At 37.7% G+C, this 14,161-nt stretch overlaps 1 protein-coding gene across 1 annotated transcript in view; it reads right to left on the bottom strand.

Annotated features, from left to right (window-relative positions):
* micu2.L (mitochondrial calcium uptake 2 L homeolog) overlaps window positions 1-12,853 on the bottom strand; it is a 204,302-nt gene extending 191,449 nt beyond the window's left edge. Inside the window, exon 1 of the mRNA XM_018247734.2 lies at window positions 12,626-12,853. Coding sequence (XP_018103223.1) covers window positions 12,626-12,847 — 222 coding nt within the window. The 5' untranslated portion in view covers window positions 12,848-12,853. The remainder of the gene's footprint in view (window positions 1-12,625) is intronic.
* Window positions 12,854-14,161: the final 1,308 nt, after the last annotated feature.

Raw genomic sequence — 14,161 nt, 5'->3', positions numbered from 1 at the left:
TAAATCAAAGATTGTAGAATTTTGGCTGGCCCACAATGTCTTAAGCGGTATCAGAAACACAATCAGACACTGCTGATTGCTGCCTGCAAGGGCTTTTATTATCAGTTTCAGATCAGTGGGCACAAAACTCTATTAAATTCACGGGATCATTCAGAAACATTCTTAGAAATTGGATCTTCAATGGGAGAATGGCTGCACTGCGTTTAACCCCAAAGGTGTCTCACACAAGGCACTAGATTAGGTGTTAAACGGTTTACAGATGTGAAAACTATTACAGTCAAAATAAAATGAAAAATATTGGATAAAAGTCATAACATTTACCAAGTCTAACATGCTAGGAGACAACACTTCCATAAGTGCCATCATCTAGAGAAACGTAGCTATTAAAAGGGGTTGTTCACCTTTAAATTAACTTTTAGTAAGTTGATGTAGAGAGTGAAATTCTGAGACCATTTGCATTTGGTTTTCATTGTTTACTACTTGTAGTTTTTGAGTTATTTAGCTTTTTATTCAGCAGCTCTCCGGTTTGCAATTTCAGCAATCTGGTTGCTATAGGCCAAATTCACCTAGCAACCATGCATTAATTCAAATAAAAGGTGGCCATACACGGGCCGATAAAAGCTGCCGACAGACCGTGTTGGCAGCTTATTGGCCCGTGTATGGGGCCCCACGACGGGCTTCACCGATTGAGATCTGGCCGAAAGTCGGCCAGATCTCGATTGTATGGGAAAGAAAATCCCGTCGGATCGCGGCCGCATCTATTCGTTGATGCGGTCCGGCGATCCGACCGCCCGTTTGGGCATCGTTAGGATCCGATCGTTGGGCCCTAGGGCCCACGATCGGATCAGCCGATATTGCCCACCTCAAGGTGGGCATATCGGAGGGAGATCCGCTCGTTTGGCGACATCGCCAAACGAGCGGATCTCTCCATGTATGGCCACCTTTAGAGACTGGAATACAGGTATGGGACACGTTATTCGGAAACCCCTTATTCAGAAAGTTCCGAATTACGGAAAGGCCATCTCCCATAGACTCCATTATAATCAAATAATCCATATTTTTAAAAATGATTTTCTTTTTCTCTGTACTAATAAAACATTATCTTGTAGTGGATCAAAACTAAGATATAATTATTCCTTATTGGAAGCAGAACCAGCCTATTGGGTTTATTTAATGTTAACATGATTTTCTAGTAGACTTAAGGTATGAAGATCCAAATTATGGAAAACCCCATTATCCGGAAACCCCCAGGTCCCGAGCATTCTGGATAATAGGTCCCATACATGTATAAATAGGAGAGGGTCTGAATAGAAAATGAGTAAGAAAGAGTAGCAATAACAATACATTTGTAACCTTACAGAGCATTTGTTTCATAGATCGGGTTAGTGACCCCCATTTGAAAGCTGGAAAGAATCAGAAAAAGGCGGCAAATAATTCAAAAACTATGAAAAAGAAAAAATTAAGGGAAATTGGAAAGTTGCTTAGAATTGGCCATTCTATAACATACTAAAAGTTAACTGAAAGGTGAACCGCCCCTTTAAGGATAATTTTTTTTTTTTGGTAATTTCTCATTTCTACTTATGTTGGAATGGAAGCATTAAAGGGGTGATTTTTCAGGGTTGAATTAAAAGTTTTCCCCACAATTTAAACATTTTTTTGCATAAAAAACACGAATCTGACTTATATTTTAAAAAAAATGTGAATGTTCGGTATTTATTAAGCACGAAAAACTTGAAAAACTCGAATGAATGTAAAACTTCGGCATTTAAAAGCTTGCGAGATCATGTAGAAGTCGGCAGGAGTTGCCCTAGGCAAAATTCAAGCCATTTTTTTTTTTTTTTTTTTTAATTTGAGATTTTCAAGCTTTTTTTAAGCTTTTTGAGCTTGTTAAATCACCAATTCAAGGTATTCTTTTTACATGTGAATTTTTTAATGATAAACAAATTCAAGGTTTTTTTTAAATTTTAACTCTATGCGAAGTAGGAAAAAACCTCTAAACCCTCACAAATTCAATTATGGTAAATAAATCCCTAAGAGTTAAACATACCAGTTATTTTTAAAATATACTGTGTACACTTCCTTTATTTCCACAATCTGTTTGCAGATGACTCCATTATTCTCGCTTCTTTCTATACTGAGCCAATAATTTAAAAAATGCCAGCGGGGGCATAGCCAACTGGCCTGAGTATGAAAAAAAAGGTTAACACTACAAAGTTCTTAATGGAACCGTAACATCAAAAAATAAAAGTGGCAGGTATTGGATCTGTTATCCGGAAACCCATTATCCAGAATGCTACGAATTACGGGATGGCCATCTCCCATAGGCTCCATTTTATCCAAATAATCCACATTTTGAAAAAAAGAAGATTTCCTTTTTCTCTGTAATAATAAAACAGTACAGGTACCTTGTACTTGCTCCAAACTAAAAACCAGCCCATTTTTATTTAATGTTTACATTATTTTCTAGAAGACTTAAGGTATGAAGATCCAAATTATGGAAAGATCTCTTATCCGGAAAACCCCAGGTCCCGATCTCTGCTGCGCTGACTCTGCAATAAGGGGTAATTACCAGCAATTACTTGTGTGAACACCTGTGCGGGGGGAGCAGGGAGGGGGACTTTATTAGGAGGGTAGGGTTTTTATTAGCCCGAAATGGTTGGATTTTCAGGCTTATTCCAGCGCACACCACATAAATTGCAAAATAGGATAGGGACCTCTGCCATTGACTTATACTCAGTAGGTCTGAGATAGCAGATTTTCAGATTCCGACTTTTTGTTGCATCAGGCTTTAAAAAAACCTGAAAAATTCAAGTTTTGTCCCAAAAAGCCCGACTGGAGTCTAGTAAATAACCTCATAAGTATCCAGGCAGTAACTATGAAGTTAGAGTGGAAGTTGCATAGGGGTGATGAAGATGGCAGAGAGACATTATAATAGCTAGATAGCGGGGGAAAGAAACTAGAATTTAAAAATATATATAAATAAATAAAACTTACAGCCGAAAGTGCTTGCGTGTAGAGACGCTATAGTAAATATTAGTAGTAATAACATACATTGCCACCCATGTAAGCCAGACAAAAGTTAAGAGCATTAAACAAATCATGTCGATGTCATGGGAATAACACATTTTCTTCTGTGTAAGGGCATGTCACACAATAGCATGTGAAGAAATATTGCTGAAAGAAAGTGTCTTTTACATGACAAAGATTAATGTTGTATAGAAATTCCTATCACAAAACATCAAATGTAACGAAGAAAATTGTTTAGATAATCGCCACTTTATAATAAACTAAAAATACAAAAGCTATTTATACAATGCGTCCTGTTGAAATAAACATACCAGCCATAAAATAACATTTAATAGCAGAACATTTGTCAGCCTTTATTCCACAAAGTGCCAAGCAATACTTCACATCAGGGCAACACACCTTTTTGCTTCTGCTGGGCTGAGTAACGGTTATATACACTGTAATACTATTATGGGATCCCTTATCCAGGAACCCGTAATCTAGAAAGCTCAGAATCTACCATAGGGTCCATCTTAAGCAGCAAACTTTTTTTTAAGATTTCCCTTTTCTTTGTAGTAATCTAACAATAGCTTGTACAGGTATGGGATCCTTTATCCGGAAACCCGTTAAGACAGAAGGCTCTGAATTACGGAAAGGCCATCTCCCATAGACTCCATTTTATCCAAATAATCCAAATTTCTAAAAATGATTTCCTTTTTCTCAGTAATAATAAAACAGTAGCTTGTACTTGATCCCAACTAAGATATAATTAATCCTTATTGGAAGCAAAACCAGCCTATTGGGTTTATTTAATGTTTACATGATTTTCTAGTAGACTTTAGGTATGAAGTTCCAAATTAAGGAAAGATCCGTTATCTGGAAACCCCCAGGTCCGGAGCATTCTGGATAATAGGTCCCATACCTGTACTTGATGGTAACTAAGCTGCATGACTCCATATTGATGGAAAAACAATCCTTTTGGGTTTCTTAAAAGTGTTTACTACATTTAAGGTAAGAAGATCCTAATTAATGAAAACCCCTTATCTTGAAAATCCCAGGTCCCAAGCATTCCAGATAACAGATCCTATAACTATACTATTAAAACCATCTCATCACAAGAACAAAAAAATTCTACTGGGTTCTTGAGTGGGTTAAAAAGTTTACATCATTAGAAATTTAAAATGGTTTTAAAATTACTTTTAAAATGTAATTGCAATTAAAATCATTATTAGTTTATGTCTCTGGTTCTCATCCAGGTTTGTTAATCAGCTGGTTTTCTGCTACACTGAATTATAGGTTCTGACTCCTGAAACAGAGAATATGAACTCTCACACTGATATTACCTTCAACAGATAAGGGCAGCTCTGTTCCAGTTAGTGAAGATGGCAGTAGAAAATCCTTTAAATCCAATATACAGATGGGGAAAAAAATGTCTAATTAATATATAATGCGTAGGGATGCACCGAATCCAGGATTCCGTTATGGATTCGGCCTTTTTCAGAAAGATTCAGCTGAATCCTTCTGCCAACCGAACCAAATCTGAATTTGCATATGCAAATTAGGGGCGGGGGAAATCTCTTGACTTTTTGTCACAAAACAAGGAAGTAAAAACTGTTTTCCCCTTCACACCCCTAATTTGCACATGCAAATTAGGATTCGGATTCGGTTCGGTATTCAGCCAAATCATTCGCAAAGGATTCGGGGGTTCGGCCTAATCCAAAATAGTGGATTCGGTGGAAAAAAGTCATTAAAGTCAGGTTAAAGTGGTGATTCACCTTTAAGTTAACTTTTAGTATGTATAGAATGGGAAATTATAACAGCTTTTCAATTGGTCTTCAGTATTTATAGTTTTTAAATTATTTGCCTTCTTCTGACTCTTTGCAGCTTTCAAATGGGGGGTCACTGACCCCATCTAAAAAACAAATGCTCTGTAAGGCTTCAAATGTATTGTTATTGCAACTATTCAACTTTCTATTCATGCCTTCTCCTATTCACATCCGAGTCTCGTATTAAAATAATTGTATGGTAGCTGGGGTAATTTGAACCCTAGCAACCAGATTGCTGAAAGTGCAGAGCTGCTGAATAAAAACAATCGCAAATTGTCTCAGAATATCACTCCCTACTTCATAATAAAAGTTAGCTCAATCATGAACAACCCCTTTAAGGAACACCTATCTGTGGTCACCACAAAAAAAGGCAACAAGAACGGACAGTCACTCATATAGGCATAAATAAAATAAGAAAAAACAAACTGTTATATAGTTTCTGTATATCCAGCCAGCCAACCAAATGATAGATTCTGGTTTCATAAAGCAATGAAGTGTAAGTGATTTTGTAAAGGCATTAGGATAAAAAAGGCACGGCAAAAATATGTTTCCATAATGCTACCATAAAAAATAAAATTAAAATCACCTAAATTGCAGGGTATCACATGTCAAACATTGCTATAAAAGCAATAACAGTTCATTCTTGGGCTTTATTAGGATGGTAGCGGTGGGATTATGGACTAAAAGAAAATAGCTAACAGCTGCCACTTCTATGTTTATGACTCGGCAGTTTTGATCCGACCAAGCAACACTGTGAAACATCCATGAAACGATCTTGATAATAAACACGATTGGCCAGCTGAGAAAGGAAATAAAACTGAAGTAAAAAGCTCAAGAAGTACAATTGCACTTAGGGGGTGGAAGAAATGGTACCCCCACGAGTCTTAGGCTAAATTTAAAAATTACGGTTGAGGAATTTGCCTGAACGAAGTTTCAGTTTAAAGCTTTTATTCCTCGGAGCCGAAACACCAGTTAGTTAAAGTTTAAATATAAATTAATTTATACATGTTTCTGAAACTGCTTTTATTGAAGTTTTACCAGAAAAAAAAATCACATCCAACATAGTATATTTTAGTAAAATGTTGTTAAATACTAAAATATTCTCTCCTTTTCAGGAGAATTCCACTTACTGTTAAGTTTTAATGTATTTATACTTGGGTTGCAAGGATTTGGCCAAACCTGAGACTTTTGCAGTAAGGAATCCAAGTGCCTGGCTGAAGAGAATCGGAACCCTTAACATTACGTATCTTTTCACACATTTAAGGAAAATGCAACATTTTTTCCACATGTGCTGTTCCCTTTCTGATGTGAATATTCATAAACAAATGATGGCGTACATTCAGTTTTAATCAAATCAATTGTGAAAGATTCAGTATTCAACTAAAACTAAAATAAGTGGATTTGGTGCATGCCTAGTTTATACCATGGGAGAGAAGAAACACAAACAGCATAAAATAAAACAATTCTAAGTGATTTTCATTCATTTTCTATGGTGATAGAGTGCGAATGACCGTTAGCATCTGTCTCTTTCGCTAGTGAAGTTACACCTTTGCCCTTTAGAAAATCTGCCCCTAAGACTTTTGCATTGTTGAATCAACAAACCAGGAGTTGAGCAAATTCTGCTTTCAATAGCAATTGTTTTTACAGACAACTTTAAAAGCACTGAACATTTTTAAAAAATGAATTTTGGAAAGTTGCTTAGAATTATGTTTTCTTTTGTCAGCTAAATTTTTATTTCGGGGTTGACTTGCCCTTTAAGAATCTGGATTTGATTCAGTCGAAAAAGTGTGAATTTGTACAAATTGAAATCCTACAAAAAGTACTGGGATACAGCAGAATCTCAAACTGAATGGAACAATGAAACCATAATAAATGATGCAATGATGTGCTATATTATGTACTAGGCATTAAATATAACTAAATAAATAACCAAAAACAATAAAAATGACCGAAAGACAAAGCAGCTAAAATACAAATTAAGTTCATTTTAGAGCCTTTTTAGACCGGGAATAAACTCACAACTCAAATGGTTTCTAATTTAAAGAAAACTCAAATGTAAAAAACTTGAATCAGTGTAGTCAGGGGTTAAAAACTCGAATACTGTAATTGCTAGAGTTTTCGGCAGAAAAAAACTCAAATTTATTGCGTTTTCGAGTGAAACCGACTGAAAAAAACTCGATCTTCATGAAGGTTACAAAGGTATTCTTTGGTCTTCAAAGGACCTCTGCCATTAACTTCTACATGACGAGTCTCAGTATATCATCTACCTCCCAACAGTCCATTTTTCAGAGGGACAGTCTATATTTTGACGGCTCAACCTGCAGTCCCTCATTTGTACTGGAAAGTCCCTATTTTCACTGTACTGAACAGCCAGAAAAAGAAACAAAGTTTCGAACTTAATTGGCTTTTAGCAGAGAGCCCAGAACAGCCAACAGGTGCAAATAAGATACTTTCTAACAATCTAAAAAACTGTTTAGATAAACTTTCATAATCTGCCAAATTTTGTAAAATGAACATGGTAATTAGGGGGTGTGGCCACAGAAAGGGGCGTGGTCAAAATTGTTGCGCTACGTGTGAAATTTCTGTCCCTATTTTTACTTCCAAAATGTTGGAAGGTATGTATCATTCTCTACATCATACAAAAATTGAACTCAATGGAGAACAACCCCTTTAATATTGTTTTTCACACTTTCCCCAGGGCCAGACAAGCTAAAAATGTTCGAGGGGGGGGGGGCAATATTGTGCTACATCATTATCTTCTAATTTTATTGGGCAATCGGAAAACTGTTATTTAAAATTACATAACAAACCCTAGAATGAGCAGAGTGAAAACTTTGGGCCAATTATTTTCTGATGCTTAAATATCAGAAACTTCCAGCTTCAGGTTTACCTTTTATAGCTTCTCAAAGTATATTTTTAGTTTTGTGTACATTACACACAGAAAAATATTAACATGTATGAATGTTTAAAAGGCCTATTTATTTACATCCTCCTTAATAGTTATTAGACATTCATTATAATATATGGAAAGTTGCTGGGAGGAGGCTTGCAAAGACAAGAAAGCAACCATAATAAAACTATACTCGCTTTTCTGCACCCCACAAAAGATTGTGCTCAGCCTCCCAAGACAAAGTATTATATAAAGCATTAAAAATATTAAATTATCAGTAAAAGAGAAAACATGTTACGGGACAGTTGACTCTTCAAATTTAGGATTTAGGACTAGGAACTAAGTTGCGTCAATTTTGCTAGTGACAGATTAAAACAGAAATTGTAGCCTTTCATCAGAGCAAAAAGTTAACAGAGATACCACTAGGTGACCTTATTCTCTATATATTTCAAAATCTAGCATATAAAATGAGGGATTCTTGGAGGGAGGTCTAGTTAAACTAACTACCCCCCAACATTCCTAATACCAACATCTGTTATAAGACTAGTACTAGTCTAGTATTCGTCACATCCAGTATGCAAGATTATACATCTGACAACCATTTGTGAAAGATAATGCTATGGCCTTCGGTTTAAATCAGGTGATACATATATGTATGCTGGCAATGGTAATTGTTCAATGCATAATCAAACCATAGACTACAAAACTGTCCAATAAGTCTATATAATACACAAAAGCCATGAATATCTTGTAAATGATATCCTTATAAACGGTGAGTTCTGATGTCTTCAGTTATGAACGGTGAGTTCTGATGTCATTTCTGTCACATGACTCACTGAAACTTGTGTATTATAATAAATAAAGTACCCCCAGTTGTAAAATATGAGAATATTATAAGTTACCTCGGAGTTCCATGACCTGTATAAAAACACTCGGCCTTCGGCCTCGTACTTTTATATGTTCATGAAACTCCTCGGTAACTTATAATATCCTTATATTTTACAAGAGGGGGTACTTTATTCACTATATTATGTCCTTTAATATTATAAATGTCCTCCTTCCTAGCAAATAGCTATTGATGCAAGGCGTATCTCCTGCTGGGCTACTAAAATCTGAAATTTTCTGATTATTTAAATAAAAAAAGTCTGACCAAACTAGAATCCACGGTATGACCTTATTTATTATTAAAAAAGCTTGATTTAATTGGGTAAAAACCCGATAAAATCGAGCGAAACCCTGAATCTGCGTTTTTTCTCGAAAAGCCTAAAATTTTTTGGATTTTTGCCTGAAAACCCCAAAAAGGTCGGATTTTCAGGCAAATTCCAGCGTAGACCATAGAATCTACAAAATAGGATAGTGATCCCCTGCCATTGACTTATACAAAACCTCGGCATGTCCAAGATGGCGGATTTTTGGATTCGGCTTTTTGCTGCATCAAACTTTAATAAATCTCATCTTGAAAAAATTGAGCTTAAAGAAAACAACTGAAAAATTTAAGTTTTGCCCCAAATAGCGGACAGAAGTTTAGTAAATGACCCCCATGTAAAGTTGTTGTACCGTGTTAGCCAGTCGCAGCAAAAAAATGGTATAAAAGTGATACAGCTATGGGACCGGTTATCTGGAATGCTCAGGAACAGGGGGTTTCCAGATAATGGATCTTTCCATAATTTGGATCTTCATACCTTAAATACACTAGAAAATCATGTAACTATTAAATAAACCCAAAAAGCTGATTTTGCTTCCAATAATGTTTAATTATATCTAAGTTGGGACCAAGTACAAGGTACTGTTTTATTATTACAGAGAAAAAGGAAATCATTGAAAAAAAATTGGATAATTTGGATAAAACGGAGTCTATGGGAGATGGCTTTTCTGTAATTCGGAGCTTTCTGGATAATTGGTTGCCGGATAACTGTTCCCATTCCTGTACCTTTATTGGCTAACTAATATAATCATAGCAAGCTTGAATAAGGAACTAAAATGTTCTGAAAGCTTGCTATGAATATCTTAGCCAATAAAGGTATTTCCTTTATACCACCTTAAAAAGGTTATGAAATCCTTTTTTATTGGAAGGCATCCCAAAATGAAAACTTCAATGAAAAATTGGGGGGGGGGGAGCGACTAAAGTAACTATATTTGAAAATGCAGAAATGCAATATGTAATAATGCAAAGAATAGTCAGAAAAGACACCATTTCCAGGATGTATTAGTAAATGTTTGTAGGCTCCCCCAAACTTCCATAAGCTCAAATAACCATATATACCTCACACTGCCCCAACATAACATTTAATGAATGCAGCTCACAATGACCTCATTTTCACAGTGCCAGAAAATGATGTTACAAATGTAACTATAGGCTGGCTGGAGGAAGACATTACAAAAACACTTCTAAAGAGGTATTGATCCTTTCCTCCAGTCCAGTAGGAACGGTGTGAGTTAACCCCCAAATCACACCACCAGTGCTCCCCAACATTGACCCGATTGCTGGTACCAGTATAGTTAGAATATCGCAACAGGCTTGGCGGACGCTACACATTTATAAAATGAAGCGATTAATATTTACAGTTCACAGCACAGAAAATATAAGTGTTTGTGCCGCATGCTGTAAGTATCTTATGTGATAAGTTTATCGCTACACAACTGTGATTGTCAGTTATTAATCAATAAACCGCAGCTGCAAAAGCCACTAAGCAAATTCAAAACTGTAAAAATTAGCTGTGAAAGTTGGCTCTCAGCCTTGTACTTATTTAAACAGACAGTTCACCTTTAAAGGAGAACGAAAGTCTTCTTCCGCTTGGGGGTGCCGCATGTTAGGCACCCCAGAGTGATTGCATTGACGTACCTGAAACCCCCGGGCCAGTGCTCCTATCAGCAGAAAACTGCATCGGCCCAGGGTTCTTCCAGTGAGCACCACGGAGCGATCCGCAGCCGCAAGAAGAAAGAAGAAGCCGGAAGAAGTTTGCTTCGTGGTGCTCGCTGGAAGAACCCGGGGCCGGTGCAGTTTTCTGCTGATAGGGACACAAGCAGGGGTTTCAGGTAAGTAAATACAATCACTTGGGGATAGCTAACATTTGGCACGCCCAAGTGGTAGAAAACTTTCCTTCTCCTTTAAAGGAGAAGGAAAGCTCCAAGACAGTTTATTGCCAACAGATTAGCCACAATAGTGCAAGCTATAACACTATATTTATTCTTCAGAATGCTTTACCATACCTGAGTAAACAGCTCTAGACACTGTCTCTGTTTGTTTAGGATAGAAGCTGCCATATAAGCTTGGTGTGACATCACTTCCTGTGTGAGTCTCTCCCTGCTCACATACAGCTCTGAGCTCAGATTACAGCAGGGATGGGAGGAGGGAGGGGAAGAGGAACAAGCTGAGCATGCTCAAGCCCTGCCCTGGAGGTTGTTGCTGAAAACAGGAAGTCTGATACAGAAGCCCATGTGTACACAATAGAAGGAAAGAAATGTGGTGTTTCTTTTGACAGAGGACTCAGAGCAGCATTACTTTGAGGGTTTACTGGTGTTTTTATATAGACCTTTCTGATAAAGCTTACTTAGTTTTAGCCTTTCCTTCTCCTTTAAGTTAACTTTTAGTATGTCAGAGAATTGCCAATTCCAGGCAACGTTTCATTGGCCTTCATTATTTATTTTTAATAGTTTTATTTTTAATTATTTGCCTACTTCTTCTTCTTCTAACTTTTTCCAGCTTTCAAATAGGGGTCACTGACCCCATCTACAAACAAATGCTCTGTAAGGCTACAAATCTATTGTTATTGCAACTTTTCATGACTTATCTTTCTATTCAGGCCCTCTACTATTCTTATTCAAATCACTGCATGGTGACTAGGGTAATTTAGACCCTAGTAACCAGATGGTTGAAACTGCTAAATAAAAAGCAGAATAACTCAAAAACCACAAATGATAAAAAATGAAAACCAACTGCAAGTTGTCTCAGAATATCACTCGCTACATCATACTAAAAAGTTAATTCAAAGGTGATCAACCACTTTAAGGGACCAGTAGCACCATAGTATATGACAGTGTTTTGTATACATTTTACCATGTGCTGGGACATAGGTTTATTCAGGCCCGGACAAAGGCCCGGACCTAGGACAGCATGATTTTAGAGATGGCTTGCCGCCCAGCCGCAATCCAAGCGAGCAATGGGGACACGTAGTCCTGTACGCAACATCTCCAGTGCTCCACTAGGGTTGCCAACTGGCCGGTATTTTACCAGCCTGGCCAGTAAAAATGTTGATTGATGCCAATGTTATTTATAGGGAAAAACCATAAATTTATAGGAAGGCGATTTTTTTTTTCCGGAAAAGGTGGCAACCCTAGCTCCGACGCATGCTCTCGAGCGCGTGTGTGTGTGTGGTTGGGGGGGGGGTGCAGGCACGGATGACGGCACTAGGACCCAGTGGCCACGGTGAGCTGTAGCCTGAAATCCGGAATCCTGGCCTTATTTGCTCCAGAAGCTCTACTAAAAGTTTTACAAATAAGCTTCTGCCATTAGATTTGAAACTAGGCCACAGGGTGCAAGGTTACATAGCAACGAACAAACAAGCTCTATAGAATACAGATAGATTTATTTTTAGGAAGGCAACTGTCATATTTATGGCTCTCTGTAGAACTGTGGAATGAAAACATCTTGTATAAAAATAAGACCAATTTCTGCTAAGAAAAAGTTTATTTGTAAACGCTGGATAAACACACACACACACACACACTTTAAATGTTAAATACAAAAGTTTTTGTCCCACTTTATGTCGCTGTATGGAAGAAGAGAACGCGGAAAGGAGTAGTTTAAGATGAACAGAAGAAGCAGAAGTTGAAGAACACACAGGTGAAGTGAATAATGGCAATTAGAACTGTCAGGCACTTGTTCTGTTTCCCTGACACTCACCTGCGCTAACACCGTCAGACGTTCAGTCCCTCGCAGCTTCGTCCCTGTTAGTAGAAGCGCACCAGAACACACCGTCCCTACAACGGCCAGTCCAACTCCTGCAAGCCGGACAACGCTGACTGGTCTTCTTCCCCATCCAGTACCAGCGCTCCCCAATCTCCGCATCAGAACTGGGACTATTGCTCTCCAAGCGGCCATGATCCCGGAAGTGTCAGCTGTCATTAGCTGACTTCTCGCGAGATTTGAGAATCCCTGGGACGCGCGACGTAGTTGCGCGGCTTTAAAGTTGTAGTTACCTGTCTGACTGTACCTGGGTGTAGAAAAATGGTTGTTCTTGCCTAGTTGCCTAGTTGTGTGCTGGGGAGTCTTTATATGTGGGGGCAGTGTGTAGGTGGGTTAGATTTGCTGGTGTCCAGAGCAGACCTTAAGGGGTCTATTTATGATGCTGTGTAAAAAAAGAGGAGTGAAACATTACTGCTGATGTTGCTCATAGCAACCAGGGTTGCCAGGTCTAAGTCAGCTACAAAACTAGCCAAGAGGCACTTCAAAAGTAGCCCAAAATAGCACAATATGTGCAAGTGAAAAAAAAAGTCTAAAAAATAAACCAATATATGTGAAAATACGCCTTTTTCCCTGTTTTGCAAAGTTTCCCATGAAGCAAAATGTGACAGATTTGTCCGTCATCAGGGGCGTAACTACACAGGGGGCCCAGGACGTATAGGGGCCCCATAAGGCCCTAATACATATACAGTTTCATACCTCCCAACATTTTGGAAGTAAAAAGAAGGACAAAAATTGTTTCCACAGCAATTTGTTTTTGCCAAAGCCCCATTCTGTGGCCACACCCCCTAATTACCATGTTCATTTTACAAAATTTGGAAAATTTTGAAACGTGTTGCTGGCATCAAATTCAAAATGAGCAGATATTTTTCAGCATACATAAAGGGGCAGATTCACTAACTTCGAGTGAAGGATTCGAATGAAAAAAATTCGAATTTCGAAGTATTTTTTGGGTACTTTTACCATCGAATTGGTTAAATTCGTTCGAATTCGAACGAAATCGAACGATTCGAAGTAAAAATCGTTCGACTATTCGACCATTCGATAGTCGAAGTACTTTCCCTTTAAAAAAAACTTCGACCCCCTACTTCGGCAGATAAAACCTACCAAAGTCAATGTTAGCCTATGGGGAAGGTCCCCATAGGTTTGCTAACCTTTTTTTGATCGAAGGATTTTCCTTCGATCGTTGGATTAAAATCGTTCGAATCGTTCGATTCGAAGGATTTAATCGTTCGATCGCACGAAAAATCCTTTGATCGATCGATCGCAGGATTAGCGCTAAATCCTTCGACTTCGATATTCGAAGTCGAAGGATTTCAATTCGAGGGTCGAATTTCGAAGTATTTTTAACTTCGAAATTCGACCCTTAGTGAATCTGCCCCTAAGATTTATTAGTATTAACATTTGATATGTTATCTTTGTACTATTTGCAATTACATATAAGGTTAACATGATTTGCAAATAATCCCATTTTCT

Source organism: Xenopus laevis, chromosome 2L, assembly GCF_017654675.1.
Source record: "Xenopus laevis strain J_2021 chromosome 2L, Xenopus_laevis_v10.1, whole genome shotgun sequence".
NCBI classification, from domain to species: domain Eukaryota; kingdom Metazoa; phylum Chordata; class Amphibia; order Anura; family Pipidae; genus Xenopus; species Xenopus laevis.
This window is presented reverse-complemented; position numbering and strand designations above follow the sequence as displayed.